At 46.8% G+C, this 26,290-nt stretch overlaps 1 protein-coding gene across 6 annotated transcripts in view; it reads right to left on the bottom strand.

Annotated features, from left to right (window-relative positions):
- Window positions 1-26,290, bottom strand: part of LOC128685076 (leucine-rich repeat neuronal protein 2) — a 472,917-nt gene that overhangs the window by 98,372 nt on the left and 348,255 nt on the right. For 3 of the 6 annotated variants that reach the window (XM_070103086.1, XM_070103092.1, XM_070103071.1), the window contains one exon: window positions 19,702-19,747. The exons of the other annotated variants lie outside the window; for them this stretch is intronic. Coding sequence is in view for 1 of the 3 variants with exons in the window: in XM_070103071.1 (XP_069959172.1) it covers window positions 19,702-19,747 (46 nt within the window). In the remaining 2 variants the exon portion in view is untranslated. The remainder of the gene's footprint in view (window positions 1-19,701; window positions 19,748-26,290) is intronic. 6 annotated transcript variants of the gene reach the window in all.

Genomic DNA, 26,290 nt, shown 5'->3' with positions numbered 1-26,290 from the left:
TAGTGGTGATGGTAGTGGTGGAGGTGGTGGTAATGGTGGTGATGGTAGTGGTGGTGATGGTAGTGGTGGAAGTGGTGATGGTAGTGGTGGAAGTGGTGATGGTAGTGGTGGTGATGGTAGTGGTGGAGGTGGTGGTAGTGGTGGTAATGGTGGTGATGGTAGTGGTGGTGATGGTAGTGGTGGAAGTGGTGATGGTAGTGGTGGAAGTGGTGATGGTAGTGGTGGTGATGGTAGTGGTGGTGGTGATGGTAGTGGTGGTGAGGGTAGTGGTGGAGGTGGTGATGGTAGTGGTGGTGATGGTAGTGGTTGTGGTGGTGATGGTAGTGGTGGAGGTGGTGATGGTAGTAGTGGTGATGGTAGTGGTGGAGGTGGTGGTAATGGTGGTAATGGTGGTGATGGTAGTGGTGGAAGTGGTGATGGTAGTGGTGGAGGTGGTGGTAGTGGTGGTAATGGTGGTGATGGTAGTGGTGGTGATGGTAGTGGTGGAAGTGGTGATGGTAGTGGTGGTGATGGTAGTGGTGGAGGTGGTGGTAGTGGTAATGGTGGTGATGGTAGTGGTGGTGATGGTAGTGGTGAAAGTGGTAGAAGTGGTGATGGTAGTGGTGGTGATGGTAGTGGTGGTGGTGATGGTAGTGGTGGTGAGGGTAGTGGTGGAGGTGATGGTAGTGGTGGTGATGGTAATGGTGGTGGTGATGGTAGTGGTGGTGGTGGTGGAGGTGGTGGTAGTAGTGGTGATGGTAGTGGTGGTGATGGTAGTGGTGGAGGTGGTGGTAGTGGTGGTGATGGTAGTGGTGGTGATGGTAGTGGTGGTGGTGATGGTAGTGGTGGTGGTGATGGTAGTGGTGGAGGTGGTGATGGTAGTGGTGGTGGTGGTAGTGGTGGTGATGGTAGTGGTGGTAATGGTGGTGATGGTAGTGGTGGTGATGGTAGTGGTGGTGATGGTAGTGGTGGAAGTGGTGATGGTAGTGGTGGTGGTGATGGTAGTGGTGGTGAGGGTAGTGGTGATGGTAGTGGTGGTGATGGTAGTGGTGGTGATGGTAATGGTGGTGGTGATGGTAGTGGTGGTGATGGTGGTGATGGTAGTGGTGGTGAGGGTAGTGGTGGAGGTGGTGATGGTAGTGGTGGTGATGGTAGTGGTGGTGATGGTAATGGTGGTGGTGATGGTAGTGGTGGTGATGGTAGTGGTGGAGGTGGTGGAGGTGGTGGTAGTGGTGGTGATGGTAGTGGTGGAGGTGGTGGTGATGATAGTGGTGGTGGTGATGGTAGTGGTGGTGGTGATAGTAGTGGTGGAGGTGGTGATGGTAGTAGTGGTGATGGTAGTGGTGGAGGTGGTGGTAATGGTGGTGATGGTAGTGGTGGTGATGGTAGTGGTGGAAGTGGTGATGGTAGTGGTGGTGGTGATGGTAGTGGTGGTGATGGTAGTGGTGGTGATGGTAGTGGTGGTGAGGGTAGTGGTGGAAGTGGTGATGGTAGTGGTGGTGGTGATGGTAGTGGTGGTGATGGTAGTGGTGGTGATGGTAGTGGTGGAAGTGGTGATGGTAGTGGTGGTGGTGATGGTAGTGGTGGTGAAGGTAGTGGTGGTGATGGTAGTGGTGGTGATGGTAATGGTGGTGGTGATGGTAGTGGTGGTGATGGTGATGGTAGTGGTGGTGATGGTAGTGGTGGTGATGGTAGTGGTGGTGATGGTAGTGGTGGAAGTGGTGATGGTAGTGGTGGTGGTGATGGTAGTGGTGGTGATGGTAGTGGTGGTGATGGTAGTCGTGGTGAGGGTAGTGGTGGAAGTGGTGATGGTAGTGGTGGTGGTGATGGTAGTGGTGGTGATGGTAGTGGTGGTGATGGTAGTGGTGGAGGTGGTGATGGTAGTGGTGGTGATGACGGTAGTGGTGGTGGTGATGGTAGTGGTGGTGGTAGTGGTGGTGATGGTAGTGGTAATGGTGGTGGTGATGGTAGTGGTGGATGATGGTGATGGTAGTGGTGGTGATGGTAGTGGTGGTGATGGTAGTGGTGGTGATGGTAGTGGTGGAGGTGGTGGTAGTGGTGGTGATGGTAGTGGTGGTGATGGTAGTGGTGGAAGTGGTGATGGTAGTGGTGGTGATGGTAGTGGTGGTGGTGATGGTAGTGGTGGTGATGGTAGTGGTGGTGATGGTAGTGGTGGTGATGGTAGTGGTGGTGATGGTAGTGGTGGTGATGGTAGTGGTGGTGATGGTAGTGGTGGTGATGGTAGTTGTGGTGATGGTAATGGTGGTGGTGATGGTAGTGGTGGTGATGGTGGTGATGGTAGTGGTGGTGATGGTAGTGGTGGAGGTGGTGGTAGTGGTGGTGATGGTGGTGATGGTAGTGGTGGTGATGGTAGTGGTGGAAGTGGTGATGGTAGTGGTGGTGATGGTAGTGGTGGTGGTGATGGTAGTGGTGGTGAGGGTAGTGTTGGTGATGGTAGTGGTGGTGATGGTAGTGGTGCTGATGGTAGTGGTGGAAGTGGTGATGGTAGTGGTGGTGGTGATGGTAGTGGTGGTGATGGTAGTGGTGGTGATGGTAGTGGTGGTGATGGTAATGGTGGTGGTGATGGTAGTGGTGGTGATGGTAGTGGTGGAGGTGGTAGTAGTGGTGGTGATGGTGGTGATGGTAGTGGTGGAAGTGGTGATGGTAGTGGTGGTGATGGTAGTGGTGGTGGTGATGGTAGTGGTGGTGAGGGTAGTGGTGGTGATGGTAGTGGTGGTGATGGTAGTGGTGGTGATGGTAGTGGTGGTGATGGTAGTGGTGATGGTAGTGGTGGTGGTGATGGTAGTGGTGGTGATGGTAGTGGTGGTGATGGTAATGGTGGTGGTGATGGTAGTGGTGGTGATGGTAGTGGTGGTGATGGTAGTGGTGGAGGTGGTAGTAGTGGTGGTGATGGTGGTGATGGTAGTGGTGGAAGTGGTGGTAGTAGTGGTGGTGATGGTGGTGATGGTAGTGGTGGAAGTGGTGGTAGTAGTGGTGGTGATGGTGGTGATGGTAGTGGTGGAAGTGGTGGTAGTAGTGGTGGTGATGGTAGTGGTGGTAGTGGTGGTAGTATTGGTGGTGATGGTGGTGATGGTAGTGGTGGAAGTGGTGGTAGTAGTGGTGGTGATGGTAGTGGTGGTAGTGGTGGTAGTATTGGTGGTGATGGTGGTGATGGTATTGGTGGAAGTGGTGGTAGTAGTGGTGGTGATGGTAGTGGTGGTAGTATTGGTGGTGATGGTAGTGGTGGAAGTGGTGGTAGTAGTGGTGGTGATGGTGGTGATGGTAGTGGTGGAAGTATTGGTAGTAGTGGTGGTGATGGTAGTGGTGGTGATGGTATTGGTGGTGATGGTAGTGGTGGAGGTGGTGGTAGTGGTGGTGATGGTGGTGATGGTAGTGGTGGAAGTGGTGGTAGTAGTGGTGGTGATGGTGGTGATGGTAGTGGTGGAAGTGGTGGTAGTAGTGGTGATGGTAGTGGTGGTGGTGATGGTGGTGATGGTAGTGGTGGAAGTGGTGGTAGTAGTGGTGGTGATGGTAGTGGTGGTAGTAGTGGTGGTGATGGTGGTGATGGTAGTGGTGGAAGTGGTGGTAGTAGTGGTGATGGTAGTGGTGGTGATGGTAGTGGTGGTGATGGTGGTGATGGTGGTGGTGGTAGTGGTGGTGATGGTAATGGTGGTGATGGTGGTGATGGTAGTGGTGATAGTAGTGGTGGTGATGGTAGTGGTGGAAGTGGTGGTAGTAGTGGTGGTGATGGTAGTGGTGGTAGTAGTGGTGGTGATGGTAGTGGTGGTGATGGTAGTGGGGGTGATGGTAGTGGTGGAGGTGGTGGTAGTGGTGGTGATGGTGGTGATGGTAGTGGTGGAAGTGGTGGTAGTAGTGGTGATGGTAGTGGTGGTAGTATTGGTGGTGATGGTGGTGATGGTAGTGGTGGAAGTGGTGGTAGTAGTGGTGGTGATGGTAGTGGTGGTAGTAGTGGTGGTGATGGTGGTGATGGTAGTGGTGGTAGTAGTGGTGGTGATGGTAGTGGTGGTAGTAGTGGTGGTGATGGTAGTGGTGGTAGTAGTGGTGGTGATGGTAGTGGTGGAAGTGGTGGTAGTAGTGGTGGTGATGGTAGTGGTGGTAGTAGTGGTGGTAGTAGTGGTGGTGATGGTAGTGGTGGAAGTGGTGGTAGTAGTGGTGGTGATGGTAGTGGTGGTAGTAGTGGTGGTAGTAGTGGTGGTGATGGTAGTGGTGGTAGTAGTGGTGGTGATGGTAGTGGTGGTGATGGTGATGGTGGTGATGGTAGTGGTGGAAGTGGTGGTAGTAGTGGTGGTGATGGTAGTGGTGGTAGTAGTGGTGGTAATAGCACACATGGGTTTACACATAAAACAGACTACACGTGCATCTTGGCTATTACATCTGAATCTTGGTTATTTACACACCGGCTTCACTTATTTACACATGCACCTTATATATTTACACACGAACCTTGCTTATTTACATTGTAAAATTATATTTTACATTGCAGGGTACTCACTGAAGTACAGTGAAGGTGCTGACTGTACTATAGTGAGTGCTGACAGTACTACAGTGAGTGCTGACTGTACTACAGTGAGAGTGCTGACTGTACTACAGTGAGTGCTGACTGTACTACAGTGAGAGTGCTGACTGTACTACAGTGAGAGTGCTGACTGTACTACAGTGAGAGTGCTGACTGTACTACAGTGAGTGCTGACTGTACTACAGTGAGAGTGCTGACTGTACTACAGTGAGAGTGCTGACTGTACTACAGTGAGTGCTGACTGTACTACAGTGAGAGTGCTGACTGTACTACAGTGAGAGTGCTGACTGTACTACAGTGAGAGTGCTGACTGTACTACAGTGAGTGCTGACTGTACTACAGTGAGAGTGCTGACTGTACTACAGTGAGAGTGCTGACTGTACTACAGTGAGAGTGCTGACTGTACTACAGTGAGAGTGCTGACTGTACTACAGTGAGTGCTGACTGTACTACAGTGAGAGTGCTGACTGTACTACAGTGAGAGTGCTGACTGTACTACAGTGAGTGCTGACTGTACTACAGTGAGAGTGCTGACTGTACTACAGTGAGTGCTGACTGTACTACAGTGAGAGTGCTGACTGTACTACAGTGAGAGTGCTGACTGTACTACAGTGAGAGTGCTGACTGTACTACAGTGAGAGTGCTGACTGTACTACAGTGAGAGTGCTGACTGTACTACAGTGAGTGCTGACTGTACTACAGTGAGAGTGCTGACTGTACTACAGTGAGAGTGCTGACTGTACTACAGTGAGAGTGCTGACTGTACTACAGTGAGAGTGCTGACTGTACTACAGTGAGAGTGCTGACTGTACTACAGTGAGTGCTGACTGTACTACAGTGAGAGTGCTGACTGTACTACAGTGAGAGTGCTGACTGTACTACAGTGAGTGCTGACTGTACTACAGTGAGAGTGCTGACTGTACTACAGTGAGAGTGCTGACTGTACTACAGTGAGAGTGCTGACTGTACTACAGTGAGAGTGCTGACTGTACTACAGTGAGAGTGCTGACTGTACTACAGTGAGAGTGCTGACTGTACTACAGTGAGAGTGCTGACTGTACTACAGTGAGAGTGCTGACTGTACTACAGTGAGTGCTGACTGTACTACAGTGAGAGTGCTGACTGTACTACAGTGAGAGTGCTGACTGTACTACAGTGAGAGTGCTGACTGTACTACAGTGAGAGTGCTGACTGTACTACAGTGAGAGTGCTGACTGTACTACAGTGAGAGTGCTGACTGTACTACAGTGAGAGTGCTGACTGTACTACAGTGAGTGCTGACTGACTGTACTACAGTGAGTCCTGACTGTACTACAGTGAGTGCTGACTGTACTACAGTGAGAGTGCTGACTGTACTACAGTGAGAGTGCTGACTGTACTACAGTGAGTGCTGACTGTACTACAGTGAGAGTGCTGACTGTACTACAGTGAGTGCTGACTGTACTACAGTGAGAGTGCTGACTGTACTACAGTGAGTGCTGACTGTACTACAGTGAGTGCTGACTGTACTACAGTGAGAGTGCTGACTGTACTACAGTGAGAGTGCTGACTGTACTACAGTGAGTGCTGACTGTACTACAGTGAGTGCTGTACTACAGTGAGTGCTGACTGTACTACAGTGAGAGTCCTGACTGTACTACAGTGAGAGTGCTGACTGTACTACAGTGAGAGTGCTGACTGTACTACAGTGAGTGCTGACTGTACTACAGTGAGAGTGCTGACTGTACTACAGTGAGAGTGCTGACTGTACTACAGTGAGTGCTGACTGTACTACAGAGTGCTGACTGTACTACAGTGAGAGTGACTGACTGTACTACAGTGAGAGTGCTGACTGTACTACAGTGAGTGCTGACTGTACTACAGTGAGAGTGCTGACTGTACTACAGTGAGAGTGCTGACTGTACTACAGTGAGTGCTGACTGTACTACAGTGAGAGTGCTGACTGTACTACAGTGAGAGTGCTGACTGTACTACAGTGAGAGTGCTGACTGTACTACAGTGAGAGTGCTGACTGTACTACAGTGAGTGCTGACTGTACTACAGTGAGTGCTGACTGTACTACAGTGAGTGCTGACTGTACTACAGTGAGAGTGCTGACTGTACTACAGTGAGAGTGCTGACTGTACTACAGTGAGAGTGCTGACTGTACTACAGTGAGAGTGCTGACTGTACTACAGTGAGAGTGCTGACTGTACTACAGTGAGTGCTGACTGTACTACAGTGAGTGCTGACTGTACTACAGTGAGAGTGCTGACTGTACTACAGTGAGTGCTGACTGTACTACAGTGAGAGTGCTGACTGCACTACAGTGAGTGCTGACTGTACTACAGTGAGTGCTGACTGTACTACAGTGAGTGCTGTGAGTGCTGACTGTACTACAGTGAGAGTGCTGACTGTACTACAGTGAGAGTGCTGACTGTACTACAGTGAGTGCTGACTGTACTACAGTGAGTGCTGACTGTACTACAGTGAGAGTGCTGACTGTACTACAGTGAGTGCTGACTGTACTACAGTGAGTGCTGACTGTACTACAGTGAGAGTGCTGACTGTACTACAGTGTACTACAGAGTGCTGACTGTACTACAGTGAGTGCTGACTGTACTACAGTGAGAGTGCTGACTGTACTACAGTGAGAGTGCTGACTGTACTACAGTGAGAGTGCTGACTGTACTACAGTGAGTGCTGACTGTACTACAGTGAGTGCTGACTGTACTACAGTGAGAGTCCTGACTGTACTACAGTGAGAGTGCTGACTGTACTACAGTGAGAGTGCTGACTGTACTACAGTGAGAGTGCTGACTGACTAGTGAGTGCTACAGTACTGAGAGTGCTGACTGTACTACAGTGAGAGTGCTGACTGTACTACAGTGAGTGCTGACTGTACTACAGTGAGTGCTGACTGTACTACAGTGAGAGTGCTGACTGTACTACTGAGTGCTGACTACTACAGTGAGAGTGCTGACTGTACTACAGTGAGAGTGCTGACTGTACTACAGTGAGAGTGCTGACTGTACTACAGTGAGAGTGCTGACTGTACTACAGTGAGAGTGCTGACTGTACTACAGTGAGAGTGCTGACTGTACTACAGTGAGAGTGCTGACTGTACTACAGTGAGAGTGCTGACTGTACTACAGTGAGAGTGCTGACTGTACTACAGTGAGAGTGCTGACTGTACTACAGTGAGAGTGCTGACTGTACTACAGTGAGAGTGCTGACTGTACTACAGTGAGAGTGCTGACTGTACTACAGTGAGAGTGCTGACTGTACTACAGTGAGTGCTGACTGTACTACAGTGCACTACAGTGAGTGCTGACTGTACTACAGTGAGAGTGCTGACTGTACTACAGTGAGAGTGCTGACTGTACTACAGTGAGAGTGCTGACTGACTGACTACTACTGTACTACAGTGAGAGTGCTGACTGTACTACAGTGAGTGCTGACTGTACTACAGTGTACTACAGTGAGTGCTGACTGTACTACAGTGAGAGTGCTGACTGTACTACAGTGAGAGTGCTGACTGTACTACAGTGAGAGTGCTGACTGTACTACAGTGAGAGTGCTGACTGTACTACAGTGAGAGTGCTGACTGTACTGCAGTGAGTGCTGACTGTACTACAGTGAGTGCTGACTGTACTACAGTGAGTGCTGACTGTACTACAGTGAGAGTGCTGACTGTACTACAGTGAGAGTGCTGACTGTACTACAGTGAGAGTGCTGAGTGTACTACAGTGTACTACAGAGTGCTGACTGTACTACAGTGAGTGCTGACTGTACTACAGTGAGAGTGCTGACTGTACTACAGTGAGAGTGCTGACTGTACTACAGTGAGAGTGCTGACTGTACTACAGTGAGAGTGCTGACTGTACTACAGTGAGAGTGCTGACTGTACTACAGTGAGAGTGCTGACTGTACTACAGTGAGAGTGCTGACTGTACTACAGTGAGAGTGCTGACTGTACTACAGTGAGAGTGCTGACTGTACTACTGCTGACTGTACTACAGTGAGTGCTGACTGTACTACAGAGTGCTGACTGTACTACAGTGAGAGTGCTGACTGTACTACAGTGAGAGTGCTGACTGTACTACAGTGTGAGTCCTGACTGTACTACAGTGAGAGTGCTGACTGTACTACAGTGAGAGTGCTGACTGTACTACAGTAAGAGTGCTGACTGTACTACAATGAGAGTGCTGACTGTACTACAGTGAGTCCTGACTGTACTACAGTGAGAGTGCTGACTGTACTACAGTGAGAGTGCTGACTGTACTACAGTGAGAGTGCTGACTGTACTACAGTGAGAGTGCTGACTGTACTACAGTGAGAGTGCTGACTGTACTACAGTGAGAGTGCTGACTGTACTACAGTGAGAGTGCTGACTGTACTACAGTGAGTGCTGACTGTACTACAGTGAGAGTGCTGACTGTACTACAGTGAGAGTGCTGACTGTACTACAGTGAGAGTGCTGACTGTACTACAGTGAGAGTGCTGACTGTACTACAGTGTACTACAGAGTGCTGACTGTACTACAGTGAGAGTGCTGACTGTACTACAGTGAGAGTGCTGACTGTACTACAGTGAGAGTGCTGACTGTACTACAGTGAGAGTGCTGACTGTACTACAGTGAGAGTGCTGACTGTACTACAGTGAGAGTGCTGACTGTACTACAGTGAGAGTGCTGACTGTACTACAGTGAGAGTGCTGACTGTACTACAGTGAGAGTGCTGACTGTACTACAGTGAGAGTGCTGACTGTACTACAGTGAGAGTGCTGACTGTACTACAGTGAGAGTGCTGACTGTACTACAGTGAGAGTGCTGACTGTACTACAGTGAGAGTGCTGACTGTACTACAGTGAGAGTGCTGACTGTACTACAGTGAGAGTGCTGACTGTACTACAGTGAGAGTGCTGACTGTACTACAGTGAGTCCTGACTGTACTACAGTGAGAGTGCTGACTGTACTACAGTGAGAGTGCTGACTGTACTACAGTGAGTGCTGACTGTACTACAGTGAGAGTGCTGACTGTACTACAGTGAGAGTGCTGACTGTACTACAGTGAGTGCTGACTGTACTACAGTGAGTGCTGACTGTACTACAGTGAGAGTGCTGACTGTACTACAGTGAGAGTGCTGACTGTACTACAGTGAGTGCTGACTGTACTACAGTGAGTGCTGACTGTACTACAGTGAGAGTGCTGACTGTACTACAGTGAGAGTGCTGACTGTACTACAGTGAGAGTGCTGACTGTACTACAGTGAGAGTGCTGACTGTACTACAGTGAGAGTGCTGACTGTACTACAGTGAGAGTGCTGACTGTACTACAGTGAGAGTGCTGACTGTACTACAGTGAGAGTGCTGACTGTACTACAGTGAGAGTGCTGACTGTACTACAGTGAGAGTGCTGACTGTACTACAGTGAGAGTGCTGACTGTACTACAGTGAGAGTGCTGACTGTACTACAGTGAGAGTGCTGACTGTACTACAGTGAGAGTGCTGACTGTACTACAGTGAGAGTGCTGACTGTACTACAGTGAGAGTGCTGACTGTACTACATTGAGAGTGCTGACTGTACTACAGTGAGAGTGCTGACTGTACTACAGTGAGAGTGCTGACTGTACTACAGTGAGAGTGCTGACTGTACTACAGTGAGAGTGCTGACTGTACTACAGTGAGAGTGCTGACTGTACTACAGTGAGAGTGCTGACTGTACTACAGTGAGAGTGCTGACTGTACTACAGTGAGAGTGCTGACTGTACTACAGTGAGAGTGCTGACTGTACTACAGTGAGAGTGCTGACTGTACTACAGTGAGAGTGCTGACTGTACTACAGTGAGAGTGCTGACTGTACTACAGTGAGAGTGCTGACTGTACTACAGTGAGAGTGCTGACTGTACTACAGTGAGAGTGCTGACTGTACTACAGTGAGAGTGCTGACTGTACTACAGTGAGAGTGCTGACTGTACTACAGTGAGAGTGCTGACAGTACTACAGTGAGAGTGCTGACTGTACTACAGTGAGAGTGCTGACTGTACTACAGTGAGAGTGCTGACTGTACTACAGTGAGAGTGCTGACTGTACTACAGTGAGAGTGCTGACTGTACTACAGTGAGTGCTGACTGTACTACAGTGAGAGTGCTGACTGTACTACAGTGAGAGTGCTGACTGTACTACAGTGAGAGTGCTGACTGTACTACAGTGAGAGTGCTGACTGTACTACAGTGAGTGCTGACTGTACTACAGTACTGAGAGAGCTGAGTGTACTACAGTGAGAGTGCTGACTGTACTACAGTGAGAGTGCTGACTGTACTACAGTGAGAGTGCTGACTGTACTACAGTGAGTGCTGACTGTACTACAGTGAGAGTGCTGACTGTACTACAGTGAGAGTGCTGACTGTACTACAGTGAGAGTGCTGACTGTACTACAGTGAGAGTGCTGACTGTACTACAGTGAGAGTGCTGACTGTACTACAGTGAGAGTGCTGACTGTACTACAGTGAGTGCTGTCTGAGTGCTGACTGTACGACAGTGAGAGTGCGGACTGTACTACAGTGAGAGTGCTGACTGTACTACAGTGAGAGTGCTGACTGTACTACAGTGAGAGTGCTGACTGTACTACAGTGAGAGTGCTGACTGTACTACAGTGAGAGTGCTGACTGTACTACAGTGAGAGTGCTGACTGTACTACAGTGAGAGTGCTGACTGTACTACAGTGAGTCCTGACTGTACTACAGTGAGAGTGCTGACTGTACTACAGTGAGAGTGCTGACTGTACTACAGTGAGTGCTGACTGTACTACAGTGAGAGTGCTGACTGTACTACAGTGAGAGTGCTGACTGTACTACAGTGAGTGCTGACTGTACTACAGTGAGAGTGCTGACTGTACTACAGTGAGTGCTGACTGAGTGCTGACTGTACTACAGTGAGTCCTGAGTACTACAGTGAGTGCTGACTGTACTACAGTGAGTGCTGACTGTACTACAGTGAGAGTGCTGACTGTACTACAGTGAGAGTGCTGACTGTACTACAGTGAGAGTGCTGACTGTACTACAGTGAGTGCTGACTGTACTACAGTGAGAGTGCTGACTGTACTACAGTGAGAGTGCTGACTGTACTACAGTGAGAGTGCTGACTGTACTACAGTGAGAGTGCTGACTGTACTACAGTGAGAGTGCTGACTGTACTACAGTGAGAGTGCTGACTGTACTACAGTGAGAGTGCTGACTGTACTACAGTGAGAGTGCTGACTGTACTACAGTGAGTGCTGACTGTACTACAGTGAGAGTGCTGACTGTACTACAGTGAGTGCTGACTGTACTACAGTGAGAGTGCTGACTGTACTACAGTGAGAGTGCTGACTGTACTACAGTGAGTGCTGACTGTACTACAGTGAGAGTGCTGACTGTACTACAGTGAGTGCTGACTGTACTACAGTGAGAGTGCTGACTGTACTACAGTGAGTGCTGACTGTACTACAGTGAGAGTGCTGACTGTACTACAGTGAGTGCTGACTGTACTACAGTGAGAGTGCTGACTGTACTACAGTGAGTCCTGACTGTACTACAGTGACTGTACTACAGTGAGTCCTGACTGTACTACAGTGAGAGTGCTGACTGTACTACAGTGACTGACTGTACTACAGTGAGAGTGCTGACTGTACTACAGTGAGTGCTGACTGTACTACAGTGAGAGTGCTGACTGTACTACAGTGAGTGCTGACTGTACTACAGTGAGAGTGCTGACTGTACTACAGTGAGTGCTGACTGTACTACAGTGAGTGCTGACTGTACTACAGTGAGTGCTGACTGTACTACAGTGAGAGTGCTGACTGTACTACAGTGAGTGCTGACTGTACTACAGTGAGAGTGCTGACTGTACTACAGTGAGAGTGCTGACTGTACTACAGTGAGAGTGCTGACTGTACTACAGTGAGAGTGCTGACTGTACTACAGTGAGAGTGCTGACTGTACTACAGTGAGTCCTGACTGTACTACAGTGAGAGTGCTGACTGTACTACAGTGAGTGCTGACTGTACTACAGTGAGAGTGCTGACTGTACTACAGTGAGTGCTGACTGTACTACAGTGAGAGTGCTGACTGTACTACAGTGAGTCCTGACTGTACACAATGAGAGTGCTGACTGTACTACAGTGAGTGCTGACTGTACTACAGTGAGAGTGCTGACTGTACTACAGTGAGTGCTGACTGTACTACAGTGAGAGTGCTGACTGTACTACAGTGAGTGCTGACTGTACTACAGTGAGAGTGCTGACTGTACTACAGTGAGTGCTGACTGTACTACAGTGAGAGTGCTGACTGTACTATAGTGAGTGCTGACAGTACTACAGTGAGTGCTGACTGTACTACAGTGAGTGCTGACTGTACTACAGTGAGTGCTGACTGTACTACAGTGAGAGTGCTGACTGTACTACAGTGAGAGTGCTGACTGTACTACAGTGAGTGCTGACTGTACTACAGTGAGAGTGCTGACTGTACTACAGTGAGAGTGCTGACTGTACTACAGTGAGTCCTGACTGTACTACAATGAGAGTGCTGACTGTACTACAGTGAGTCCTGACTGTACTACAGTGAGAGTGCTGACTGTACTACAGTGAGTGCTGACTGTACTACAGTGAGTGTGCTGACTGTACTACAGTGAGTGCTGACTGTACTACAGTGAGAGTGCTGACTGTACTACAGTGAGAGTGTGCTGACTGTACTACAGTGAGTGCTGACTGTACTACAGTGAGAGTGCTGACTGTACTACAGTGAGAGTGCTGACTGTACTACAGTGAGAGTGCTGACTGTACTACAGTGAGTGCTGACTGTACTACAATGAGAGTGTTGACTGTACTACAGTGAGTCCTGACTGTACTACAGACTGTACTACAGAGTGCTGACTGTACTACTACAGTGAGAGTGCTGACTGAGAGTGCTGACTGTACTACAGTGACTGTACTACAGTGAGAGTGCTGACTGTACTACAGTGAGAGTGCTGACTGTACTACAGTCCTGACTGTACTACAGAGTGCTGACTGTACTACAGTGAGAGTGCTGACTGTACTACAGTGAGAGTGCTGACTGTACTACAGTGAGAGTGCTGACTGTACTACAGTGAGAGTGCTGACTGTACTACAGTGAGTGCTGACTGTACTACAGTGAGAGTGCTGACTGTACTACAGTGAGTGCTGACTGTACTACAGTGAGTCCTGACTGTACTACAGTGAGAGTGCTGACTGTACTACAGTGAGAGTGCTGACTGTACTACAGTGAGTGCTGACTGTACTACAGTGAGAGTGCTGACTGTACTACAGTGAGTCCTGACTGTACTACAGTGAGAGTGCTGACTGTACTACAGTGAGAGTGCTGACTGTACTACAGTGAGTGCTGACTGTACTACAGTGAGAGTGCTGACTGTACTACAGTGAGTCCTGACTGTACTACAGTGACTGACTGTACTACAATGAGAGTGCTGACTGTACTACAGTGAGTCCTGACTGTACTACAGTGAGAGTGCTGACTGTACTACTGCTGACTGTACTACAGTGAGAGTGCTGACTGTACTACAATGAGAGTGCTGACTGTACTACAGTGAGAGTGCTGACTGTACTACAGTGAGAGTGCTGACTGTACTACAGTGAGAGTGCTGACTGTACTACAGTGAGTCCTGACTGTACTACAGTGAGAGTGCTGACTGTACTACAGTGAGAGTGCTGACTGTACTACAGTGAGAGTGCTGGCTGCATTCTTCTTCCCTTCCCATCACCTATTCTCCCTTCTTTCCCACTACCTCTTCTTCCCAACACCTCTTCTCCCTCCCTTCACGTCCTATTTCTCTGATCTTTGGTTTCCTTTCCATTCCTTTTCACAATTCCATCCCCCCCTCTCTTCCCCACATCTTCCGACTTCCATTTCACCATTTCCCCTCGTTTTCTTCCCCCTCCCCTCCCCACCACCTCCTACCCTCCCCTTCACAACTTGTCTGGTACAGACGATAACGCTGGTCTCAGCGAGTAAGAGCAAGTCAGTTATTTGGCTCAGCAACGGTCAGCTTTTGTTAACAAAAACCTCATAAAAGGTTTAAGTCTCCCAGCCACACCATATATACCTGCCTCCATCACTGCCACACCATATATACCTGCCTCCACCACTACCACACCACATATACCTGCCTCCACCACTGCCACACCATATATACCTGCCTCCATCACTGCCACACCATATATACCTGCCTCCACCACTACCACACCACATATACCTGCCTCCATCACTGCCACACCATATATACCTGCCTCCATCACTGCCACACCACATATACCTGCCTCCACCACTACCACACCACATATACCTGCCTCCACCACTACCACACCACATATACCTGCCTCCACCACTACCACACCACATATACCTGCCTCCACCACTGCCACACCACATATACCTGCCTCCACCACTACCACACCACATATACCTGCCTACCACACCACATATACCTGCCTCCACCACTGCCACACCACATATACCTGCCTCCACCACTACCACACCACATATACCTGCCTCCACCACTACCACACCACATATACCTGCCTCCACCACTGCCACACCACATATACCTGCCTCCATCACTGCCACACCATATATACCTGCCTCCACCACTACCACACCACATATACCTGCCTCCACCACTACCACACCACATATACCTGCCTCCACCACTACCACACCACATATACCTGCCTCCACCACTACCACACCACATATACCTGCCTCCACCACTGCCACACCATATATATCTGCCTCCACCACTGCTACACTAAATACAGCAGTGGGTTTTTAACAGTGCAAAGGATTTTTGCTAACAATGACTGACCGTCGAGGTAGGTTTTAGAATACAGTGTTAGAGTGTGCAGCAGAAGGTTGTGCGTTATAGGAAGGTGGGTGAGGGAGGGAAGGGAAGTGATAAGTGGAATGACGATGTAATGAGAGTGGCAAGGAAGACCAATTTGGTATATGAAAGGTTTTTACAATGTAGAAGTGAGACACTGAGGGAGTATATGGAGAGTAAAAGAGATGTTAAAAGAGTGGTGAGGGAATGTAAAAACAGAGGTCAAGATAGTGGGAGAAGTTTTACCAAGAGGGAAGCTATTAGATAGAGAGGTGGATGTACTGGGAAGATGGAGGGAATATTTTGATGAAGAATGGGAGGCAGTGATTTCTTGCAGCGGACAGATCAGTATAACCCCCTTCAGGAGCGAGGAAGAGGTACCACTGATATACCTTTGAAGAGTTTCGAGACTGTCTACTCTCTGAGCCCGGAAATGGGTCAGGCTCGTCTGGTGCTTACCTGGTCAACCAGGCTGTTGCTGCTAGTGGCCCGCTACCCCACATATCCATCACAGCCTGGTTGGTCTGGCACCTGGTGAAGATACTTGTCCAGTTTTCTCTTGAAGGCTTCTACACTTGTTCCAGCCGTGTTTCTGATATCTTCTGGTAAGATGTTAAATAGTCTGGGACCCCGGATTTTGATATAGTGTTCCCTTATTGTGCCCACCGCACCCCTGCTCCTCACTGGGTTTATTTTGCGCTTCCTCCCATATCAAGCACTCCAGTATGTTGTTATGGCAGTGTGCAGATTTGGGACCAGGCCCTCGAGTACTTTTCAGATATATATTATCATGTAGCTCTCTCTCCTCCGTTCCAATGAGTACATGTTCAAGACTTAAAGGCGTTCCCAGTAGTTAAGGTGCTTTACAGGCTCAATGTGAGCCTTAAACGATCTCTGTATCTGTTCCAGCTCCGATATTTCTCTTGCTTTGAACGGGGCCGAGTGCGGGGGAGGTGCGTGAGGCTGTGGGCCGAATGAAAGGGGTTAAAATAGCTGGGATATATGGGATTAAGACAGACATGTTAAAAGCAGGTGGGAATACAGTTTTGGAGTGGTTGGTGCATTTGTTCAATATATTCCTGAGAGTGAGAAAGATACCTGGAATTGGCAGAGAACAGAGTTCCTTCGTGTAAAAGGGGACAAAAGAGAGTAAGAATTATAGGGGAAAAAGCGTGTTGAGTATACCAGGTAAAGTGCATGACAAAGATGTTACTGAAAGAATTATCGGTAAGACAGAGCAGTATTGCAGAAAGAGGAGGAGGATTTAAGAAGGATAGTGAATATGAAGAGCCAGTGTTTACACTGAAACATATAAATACTTAGATAAGGGATATGGACTTAGAAAAGGCGCTAGAAAAATTAATGTGGCAGATGTTGCAAATGCATGGAATATGTGGTAGGTTACCGAAAACAGTAAGTTTAAATAGCAACGCTCTTCTTACCGAATAAGGCAAGCGAAAATTTGTGTATGCAATAATTTCGCAAAAATCATTCTGAACCTAACGAAAAAAATATATTTCATCGTGTTTGTTTATTAAATTATTGTTAACTTATCTAAAATATATTTAGTTGGATTAGGCTAAATTAAATTGCGCTTGTTATAATAAGGTTAGGCAAGTTTTCTAAGGTTCTTTTGGTACAAAATTATTAATTTTTACATTAATATAAATGAAAAAAAATATCTTTAAACGTATAAGAGAAAATTTTTGAAAGGACTATATATATATATATATATATATATATATATATATATATATATATATATATAGAGAGAGAGAGAGAGAGAGAGAGAGAGAGAGAGAGTGAGTTGTAAAAGAATTGATCACTAGGGTGTTAGGGGAAATATACAGGATTGAAAGATAGTGCATTTGGTACAGAGTGAGAGTTATAATTGTTTTTGCCGGTGACGCTGTTCTTGTGGGAGCTTCGCAGAAGTTACAAAGGTTGGTAAGTGAATTAGGAGAGTATGTGAAGGACTGAGACTTACCAACAGCCTCCCATCATACACAGGGGGATTATCAACAGATGCCATGTTGTCTTCACAAGGTAACCTGGTAAGTGCCTCAGGTAGGTTCCCGATCAGCCGGGCTGTGATTCTTACGCTGGACTGTGTGTGCACTGTGCAGCCAACACACAGGCCTTGACTCACCAGAAGGCCTGGTCTGGGACCGAGTCGTAGGAGCGTTCACCCCTACGAACGTCCTTCAGGTATCTTTCCAGCCCCCCCCCCCACCTCACTGTCGAAGTCATTCCCCTTCATCACTGTCAAGGTCACTCTCCCCTTCATCACTGTCAAGGTCACTCTCCCCTTCATCACTGTCAAGGTCACTCTTCATCACTGTCAAGGTCACTCTTCATCAATGTCAAGGTCACTCTCCCCTCAATCACTGTCAAGGTTACTCACCCATAAGTCACTGTTAAGGTTACACTTTCCCTCACCAGTCACTGTCAAGGTTACTCACACCCACCAGCCACTGTCAAGGTCACTCACACCCACCAGTCACTGTCAAGGTCACTCACACCCACCAGTCACTGTCAAGGTCACTCACACCCACCAGTCACTGTCAAGGTTACCCACACCCACCAGTCACTGTCAAGGTCACTCCCCCCACCCGTCACTGCCTAGGTCACTTCAAAGCACCGTCTAATTGTACTTCCCGGCAGTAATTCACTGCCGGGTGTTCCATCAAGCATTTTGATGAGTTCTATTTCCACCAATTAACGCACAAAGACTTCAACCCATATTCATGGTGGTATAAGACCCCCCTCCCCTCTCAACCCTTCCCCCTCCCACCCCAAAACCCAACTTATCCTGGCTCATACCTGTGACTGATTAGAGAGTTCATCTAGCAGAACTCATCAGAAAGACTCTCACCTGTGGTTACGGGGGGTCGATTTATAGCTCCTGGCCCCCCTGATACACGATGCAGTCAACGTTGATGAGTAAGACACACGTGGAACACCTGGGTAATAAATCCTTCACTAGGGAAATAAGTAGGTGACCCTCATGTGTTGTCAGCAAGTGTCAGCAGGTAATAGTGATCCAATGTGTTTTCAGCAGCAGCAATGTCAGCAGGTGACCCCTGATCCAACGTGATGTCAGCAGCAGCAGCAATGTCAGCAGGTGACCCCTGATCCAACGTGGTCAGCAGCAGCAGCAATGTCAGCAGGTGACCCCTGATCTAACGTTTTGTCAGCAGCAGCAGCAGCAGCAATGTCAGCACGTGATCCCTGATCCAACGTGTTGTCAGCAGCAGCAGTGTCAGCAGGTGACCCCTGATCCAACGTGATGTCAGCAGCAGCAGCAATGTCAGCAGGTGACCCCTGATCCAACGTGGTCAGCAGCAGCAGCAATGTCAGCAGGCGACCCCTGATCTAACGTTTTGTCAGCAGCAGCAGCAGTGTCAGCAGATGACCCCTGATGCAACGTGTTGTCAGCAGCAGCACCAGCAGGTGGCCCCTAATCTAACGTTTTGTCAGCAGCAGTGTCAGCAGGTCACCACTACACCTTTAACACATTGTGATCTGCAAGTTTATCTTTCTAGAATTTGTAAGATGCTGAAAAAATACTTCCCAGCATCCCCGTGATTCATTTGTATCTCTAACGTCCCATTGTGCCCTCTTGAACTTGTTTACCTCCTCTTCAGCAGTTTATCCCTCTCCTCTTGAGAATTTTGTATGTGTAAACACTACACACACACACACACACACACACACACACACACACACACACACACACACACACACACACACACACACACACACACACACACACAATATATATATATATATATATATATATATATATATATATATATATATATATATATATATATATATATATATATTATCACAACATAACGTGTAATCCTCGTCCCCTCCCACTTTATTTCTTTCTCTCCCTCTTCTACTTTATTCTTCTCCCTCCCTCCCCTCGCCATCACCACTGTCAAGGAACTCGTTACACAACACTAATTGCAATACAAAACTTTACAGTGAGACAGAAACTGGTTTAGGTGGGTGAGCTGCGGGAAGGACACACACACACACACACACACACACACACACACACACACACACACACACACACACACACACACATACAACAGATCTAGTGTCTAATCGACATGTACCTAGGACAAAATGGTAACGAATATACACGTACGAAGAGAGAGAGAGAGAGAGAGAGAGAGAGAGAGAGAGAGAGAGAGAGAGAGAGAGAGAGAGAGAGAGAGAGAGAGAGAGAGAGAGAGAGAGAGGTGGAACACGGTGTAGTGGGTATCGATTAACAAAGGAGGTGGTGCATACTCACAATGTGGGTTCAAATGGCTCTCCCCCTTCACCTCGCACTTCCGCACCTGCAGCAGAACAAGAAACGTAAGTGGAAGCAGTGGTGGTGGTGGTGGAGGGAGAGAGAGAATGGATGAAATAAAATCACTGGTTAGATGTGGACAAATGGGTGAAAACAGTGGAGAGATGGGTGCAACCAGTAGATAAATGGATGGAACCAGTGGAGAGATGGGTGCAACCAGTGGATAGATGGGAGAAAACAGTAAACAGATGGGTGAAAACGGTGGAGAGATCAAGTATCCCTCATACACCTGGTAGACCTAAAACTGATGATGGGTATCCCTCACCTGGTAGACCTAACACTGATGATGAGTATCCCTCACACACCTGGTAGACCTAACACTCATGATGGGTATCCCTCACACATCTGGTAGACCTAACACGCATGATGGGTATCCCTCACACATCTGGTAGACCTAACACTCATGATGGGTATCCCTCACACACCTGGTAGACCTAACACTCATGATGTGTATTCCTCACACACCTGGTAGACCTAACACTCATGACAGGTATCCCTCACATACCTTGTATATCTAACACATTGATTCAATTTCCAAATCCTCTTGTTTAATCCTTTGTGCAAACCTTTTTAATCACCTGTAATCCTTTTGTATCCCTTGTGTAATCCCTTGTATAATGCTGTGTAATCTCCAGTCTAACTATTAAGTAATCCCTCGTCTAGGCCCCTTGTGTAATCCCTTTGCGTACTCCCTTGCTGAACCCTTCTTATAAAATCCTCTTGTGTAATCCCTTATAATAATCCACTTAACCTCCTCTTAACACGATGCCATCCTCGTGTAATACCGTCTACTAAAAATGTAATCCTCTAGTGTAATCCCCGACTGCCTCTCACCAATACCAAGAATTACACGTAAATAATTCCAACTTCCAATAATCCAGTGACAAATATTAACACCAAGTAATAAAGAGTAAATAATTATATATATATATATATATATATATATATATATATATATATATATATATATATATATATATATATATATATATATATATATATATATATATATATATATATATATATATGGTATAAACCTTGGTAAGAAATACCGACAAGTTGGTTTAGAAAGACACGTAAGCAAACACTATAACATATTTATTAGAAAACGTTTCGGTCCTGGGACCTTGATCACTTCTAACATACAGAGGTAGAAAGACATTATATATATAGGCGGAGAGTGAGGTGTGAGTGACGCACGTGACCTGAGGAATGTCATAAGAACATAACCGTCACCGACACTATAGAACGCAACACTGGAAACTACAAAATTTCAAAAACATTGGCATACATGATACTTAAGCAGCACCAACCCAACAACACAGGAGTCACATGATTTCATCGGCCTGGTCGTGGACCGGGCCGCGGGGGCGTTGATCCCCGGAATAACCTCCAGGTAACCTCCAGGAATAACCTCCAGGTAACCCGTCCTCATCATAGGCAGAGGTTGTTTTGATAAGGACCTGCCTCGCATGGGCCAGTAGGCCTTCTGCAGTGTTCCTCCATTCTTATGTTCTTATGACATTCCTCAGGTCACGTGCGTCACATCTCACTCTCCGCCTATATATATAATGTCTTTCTGGTTTAGAAAGACACGTAAGCAAACACTATAACATATTTATTAGAAAACGTTTCGGTCCTGTGACCGAAGTGATCAAGGTCCCAGGACCGAAACGTTTTCTAATAAATATGTTATAGTGTTTGCTTACGTGTCTTTCTAAACCAACTTGTCGGTATTTATTACCAAGGTTTATACCATAATGTCTTTCTACCTCTGTATGTTAGAAGTGATCAAGGTCCCAGGACCGAAACGTTTTCTAATAAATATGTTATAGTGTTTGCTTACGTGTCTTTCTAAACCATATATATATATATATATATATATATATATATATATATATATATATATATATATATATATATATATATATATATATATATAAAGATTGCAGTCAGCAGGATTCGAAATTACTATTGAGGACGGTCAAGATTCTCAGGCAGCGCTCTAGTCGAGTGGACTAGATAGAGCGCTGCCTGAGAATCTTGACCGTCCTCAGTAGTAGTTTCGAATCCTGCTGACTGCGATCTTTCTTTGTATATACTGTACCCGCTTGTTTCTGCGTGGTGCATTGATATATATATATATATATATATATATATATATATATATATATATATATATATATATATATATATATATATATATATATATATATATATATATGATGGTCACGGATTACCGTAAATAATATCTTCATAATTCACTATGGTAAGGAAAATAACCCTCGAAGCTATAATCTAGGTGAAGTAGAGCTTGGTCATACAGAATGTGAAAAAGACTTGGGAGTCATGGTAAGCAGAAATCTAAAGCCAAGACAGCAGTGCCTTAGTGTGCGCAACAAGGCCAACAGATTACTTGGATTTATCTCAAGAAGTATAAGTAACAGAAGTCCAAAAGTTATTTTACAGCTCTATACATCACTAGTGAGGCCTCATTTAGATTATGCTGCTCAGTTTTGGTCCCCTTACTACAGGATGGACATAGACTCATTAGAGAACATACAGAGAAGAATGACTAAAATGATTTACTGTGTAAGGAACCTCCCGTATGAAGATAGACTTAAAGCCTTAAATCTCCACTCTCTGGAGAGGCGTAGAATGAGGGGAGATATCATTGAAGTGTATAAGTGGATGACGGGCATAAACAAGGGAGATATTAATAAAGTACTGAGGGTGTCGAACCAGGTAAGAACCAGGAATAATGGATTTAAGTTGGATAAATTTAGATTTAGAAAGGACATAGGTAAGTACTGGTTTTCTAACAGAGTTGTAGATGCGTGGAACAGTCTTCCCAGTGGGGTGATAGAGGCTAGGACCTTGGGTAGCTTTAAGAAGAGACTGGACAAATATATGAGTGGGAGGGGCTGGGTTTGATTAGTGTCATTGGGTACGGGAGTTATTTCTTGAGAAACTTTAGGTAGTAGTCGTTTTGGTAAGGACTTGCCTCGCATGGGCCAGTAGGCCTTCTGCAGTGTTCCTCCATTCTTATGTTCTTACGTCAATATATGCGTAAATATGTTCGTACGTACAGGTGTGTGTATAAGTATGATGAATCATCATGTTCGTGGCTCCACACATCCCGCCTCTGTCTGATTTGAGCTATGAAGAGCGGTGAGCTTGTGGATGGCTGGACGGGTGGTTAGATGGATGGATGGTTAGATGGATGGGTGGTTAGATGGATGGATGGTTAGATGGATGGATGGTTAGATGGATGGGTGGTTAGATGGATGGGTGGTTAGATGGATGGGTGGTTAGATGGATGGGTGGTTAGATGGATGGATGGTTAGATGGATGGGTGGTTAGATGGATGGGTGGTTAGATGGATGGATGGTTAGATGGATGGGTGGTTAGATGGATGGATGGTTAGATGGGTGGATGGATGGAAGAAAAAAAACACACCTGGTGCCCAGCTCTTGTTCCAACGAGATGGAACTTACAAAGTGAGTGATATACTGAAGCTACAGTATGACTGTAATACAGCAGGACCCAGCATATGCAGCAGCTACTTGCAGTGTTGTTAGGTAAGACACATATGCAACAGTTAGGTATCTTTATTTTGAAACGTTTCGCCTACACAGTAGGCTTCTTCAGTCGAGTACAGAAAAGTTGATAGAAGCAGAAGAGACTTGAAGACGATGTAATCAGTCCATCACCCTTAAAGATAGGCGAAACGTTTCAAAATAAAGATACCTAACTGTTGCATATGTGTCTTACCTAACAACCTGTCGGTATTTTATACCATTTTAATGTTCAATCTGTCAGACACTGCGACACAAGGGTATCTTGGTACAGACCTGAAATCAACTTCGACAACCTCTACTAGTGAGAACGGCTGGATTTGAGAGGGACCTGACCTCCCAAAGCGACCTACATCTCACCTCCTGGCGCTATATAAGGCTCCATTCTGTCCATTCAACTTCAATGCAGCTAAATCCAGCATTACATATTTTAACTACAGGAAACGTGATCCTCCATTACCTGTCGAACTCAGAACAGCTGACACCCGCACTTACTTCCCTATCACACAATCTGTCACTGTCCTTGGCGTTAATCTTGACTACCTTCTTCGTTTACACGGACACATTCACTCAAGGCATGCAATAGCTAGTAAGGCCCTTGCGGGCCTCTACAAGCTGAAACATGCCTCTCAACGCACCAAACTACACCTCTACAAATCCCTAATACGTCCACTGATAACTTACTCTCCTCTAGCCCTCTCTCTTGCAGCAAAAACAAACTTACTTAAACTGCAGCGTGTCCAGAACAAGGCGCTGCGCTGGGTGCTTGATGTTAGATGGGAGGAGTTCGCCACAAGCGAGTCTCTCCATGCCCAGTTAGACATCCCTGCGCTGAATCTGTACTGGAAGAGGCTCAGTGACAGACAGATAGACAAACTTGAGACACGACATGACTACTGGACCTCTCTCCTTGACGAAGACATTCGCAGACCCACAAACCAACACAACCTTTTCTACTCCTTGCATGATCCTGCTCCTAACCCTACTTACAAATAACCTTGGATCCGCTGACAGGTACCTTCTAAGACAGGTACCATTCTCTGACCCACGTTTGCCTTAGCATTTTTGGGTTAAGACATGGCCCAGTTCTATACTCCTCTCTAGCCCTAAACGTCGCATGTCCCTTCCTCCTCGCTCACCCCACTGGAGTCCTAACAGAAGAGCCCGAATTTCTCTTCTCAATATCTGTCCCACGATCGCCTTCGCTGCTGGGTTAAGCCCTGGCTCATTTTCTACGACTAAGAACACTCCTCTCTAGCACTATTCTTCGTCTGTCCCGTCTTCCCCGCTCATCCCATTTGGGATCTTACCTGAACTTTCGTTCGTTCGTTCTTTCAACTTCATATTGTTTCAGACTTCGGAACAATGCTCTTCTCCAGACTGAGGGACTGACCACCTCAAATCTTTAAGGGTGATGGACTGATTACATCGTCTTCAAGTCTCTTCTGCTTCTATCAACTTTTCTGTACTCGACTGAAGAAGCCTACTGTGTAGGCGAAACGTTTCAAAATAAAGATACCTAACTGTTGCATATGTGTCTTACCTAACAACCTGTCGGTATTTTATACCATTTTAATGTTCTACTTGCAGTGTTCCACGTTTTCGTCGGCTTTCAAGTGAGCCATTGTTCCACCCCTCTACGACTGTCACCGGCAGGTGGAACACAATGAACAATGGCTCAATTTCAAGCCATTGAAAAGGTGGAACACTGAAAATATGGTGCTGTACATGCGGGATCCTCCTGTACTGACAGAGTTACAAACTTTAGCTTCATCTGTGTCCTTTTACCTAACAAACTAAAGACCGACAATGTAAATGAGTTTATTGATGGGTGACAGACTCAAATATCTGTGCCGACATCTCCACAATATCTGACATAAACTCCAACCCTGCTGGACTTCGAAGAAGCTACTGACAGCATGACCATGCACTCTGTCCCTAGATCAGACTCCTACAGCTTCATCAAGAACCACTATCACAGGCCTTAAATATTGTAAGGATACGTTTGGACACAACAATATGTTCAGTGAAGACGAATTTCAGTTGCTCTGTAAAGGAAAAATGTAAGAAATGAAAAAAACTTTTATCACCATACCTTCGATGAGTTTCGAGAGTCTTATTGCTCTTGGAGCCCGGCCATGGGCCAGGCTCGGTTTTATGTACCAGACTTGGAATTGAAAATGTCAGAAGATGACACATTCGAGCAGGACAGTAATGTTATTATCACAGCTGCAAGAAAACTTAGTAGACGGAATAACTAGAACCTTCAAAAGAAGCCAATGATGACACGTACAACAGTAAGACACATGTGCAACAGTAAGACACATGTGCAACAGTAGGACACATGTGCAATAGTAGAGTATCTTTATTGTCGAAACGTTTCGCCTATCACAACACCTCCCCACCCTCCCCTCTACAACAAGCCTTCCCCTACCTTCCCCTCTACCACAACCCCACCCTACTCTCCTATCTACTATAACCCCTCACCCCACCCTCCCCTCTACTACAACCACTCCCCCACTCTCGCCACTACCCTCCCCACTACAATTCCCCCCTGCCCTACCCTCCCCCCACCACCATCAACAGGTCATGTAACTCATCTCTGATTGATTTCTAACTTAACTTTGAGTAACTTATAACTAGTTTACCCCAGAGTCTACTGTCCACCTCTGAGGGGATGGGGGAAGGGAGGAGAGAGGGGAAGGGGAATGAGAGAGAAGGGGTAGGGGAGGAAAGGCAAGGAGAGGAATGGTAGGGGGTTTAGGGAAGGCAAAGAGGGGGAACAAGAGGGGTGAATCACGAAGAGGGTTACATCAAGAGAAGAAGAGACCCTCAAAAGGACAAGACCAAGAGAACAAGAGGAACGCCAACAGGACACCAAGAAGACACACAGAACTCCAGTTCTGCTGTAAGGAAACCTTTGAAGCTGCTGTAACTGCTGAATCATCAGT

This window comes from Cherax quadricarinatus, chromosome 5, assembly GCF_038502225.1.
Source record: "Cherax quadricarinatus isolate ZL_2023a chromosome 5, ASM3850222v1, whole genome shotgun sequence".
Lineage (NCBI taxonomy): Eukaryota > Metazoa > Arthropoda > Malacostraca > Decapoda > Parastacidae > Cherax > Cherax quadricarinatus.
The sequence above is the reverse complement of the archived record's forward strand: the minus strand, read 5'-3'. Positions and strand labels throughout refer to the sequence as shown.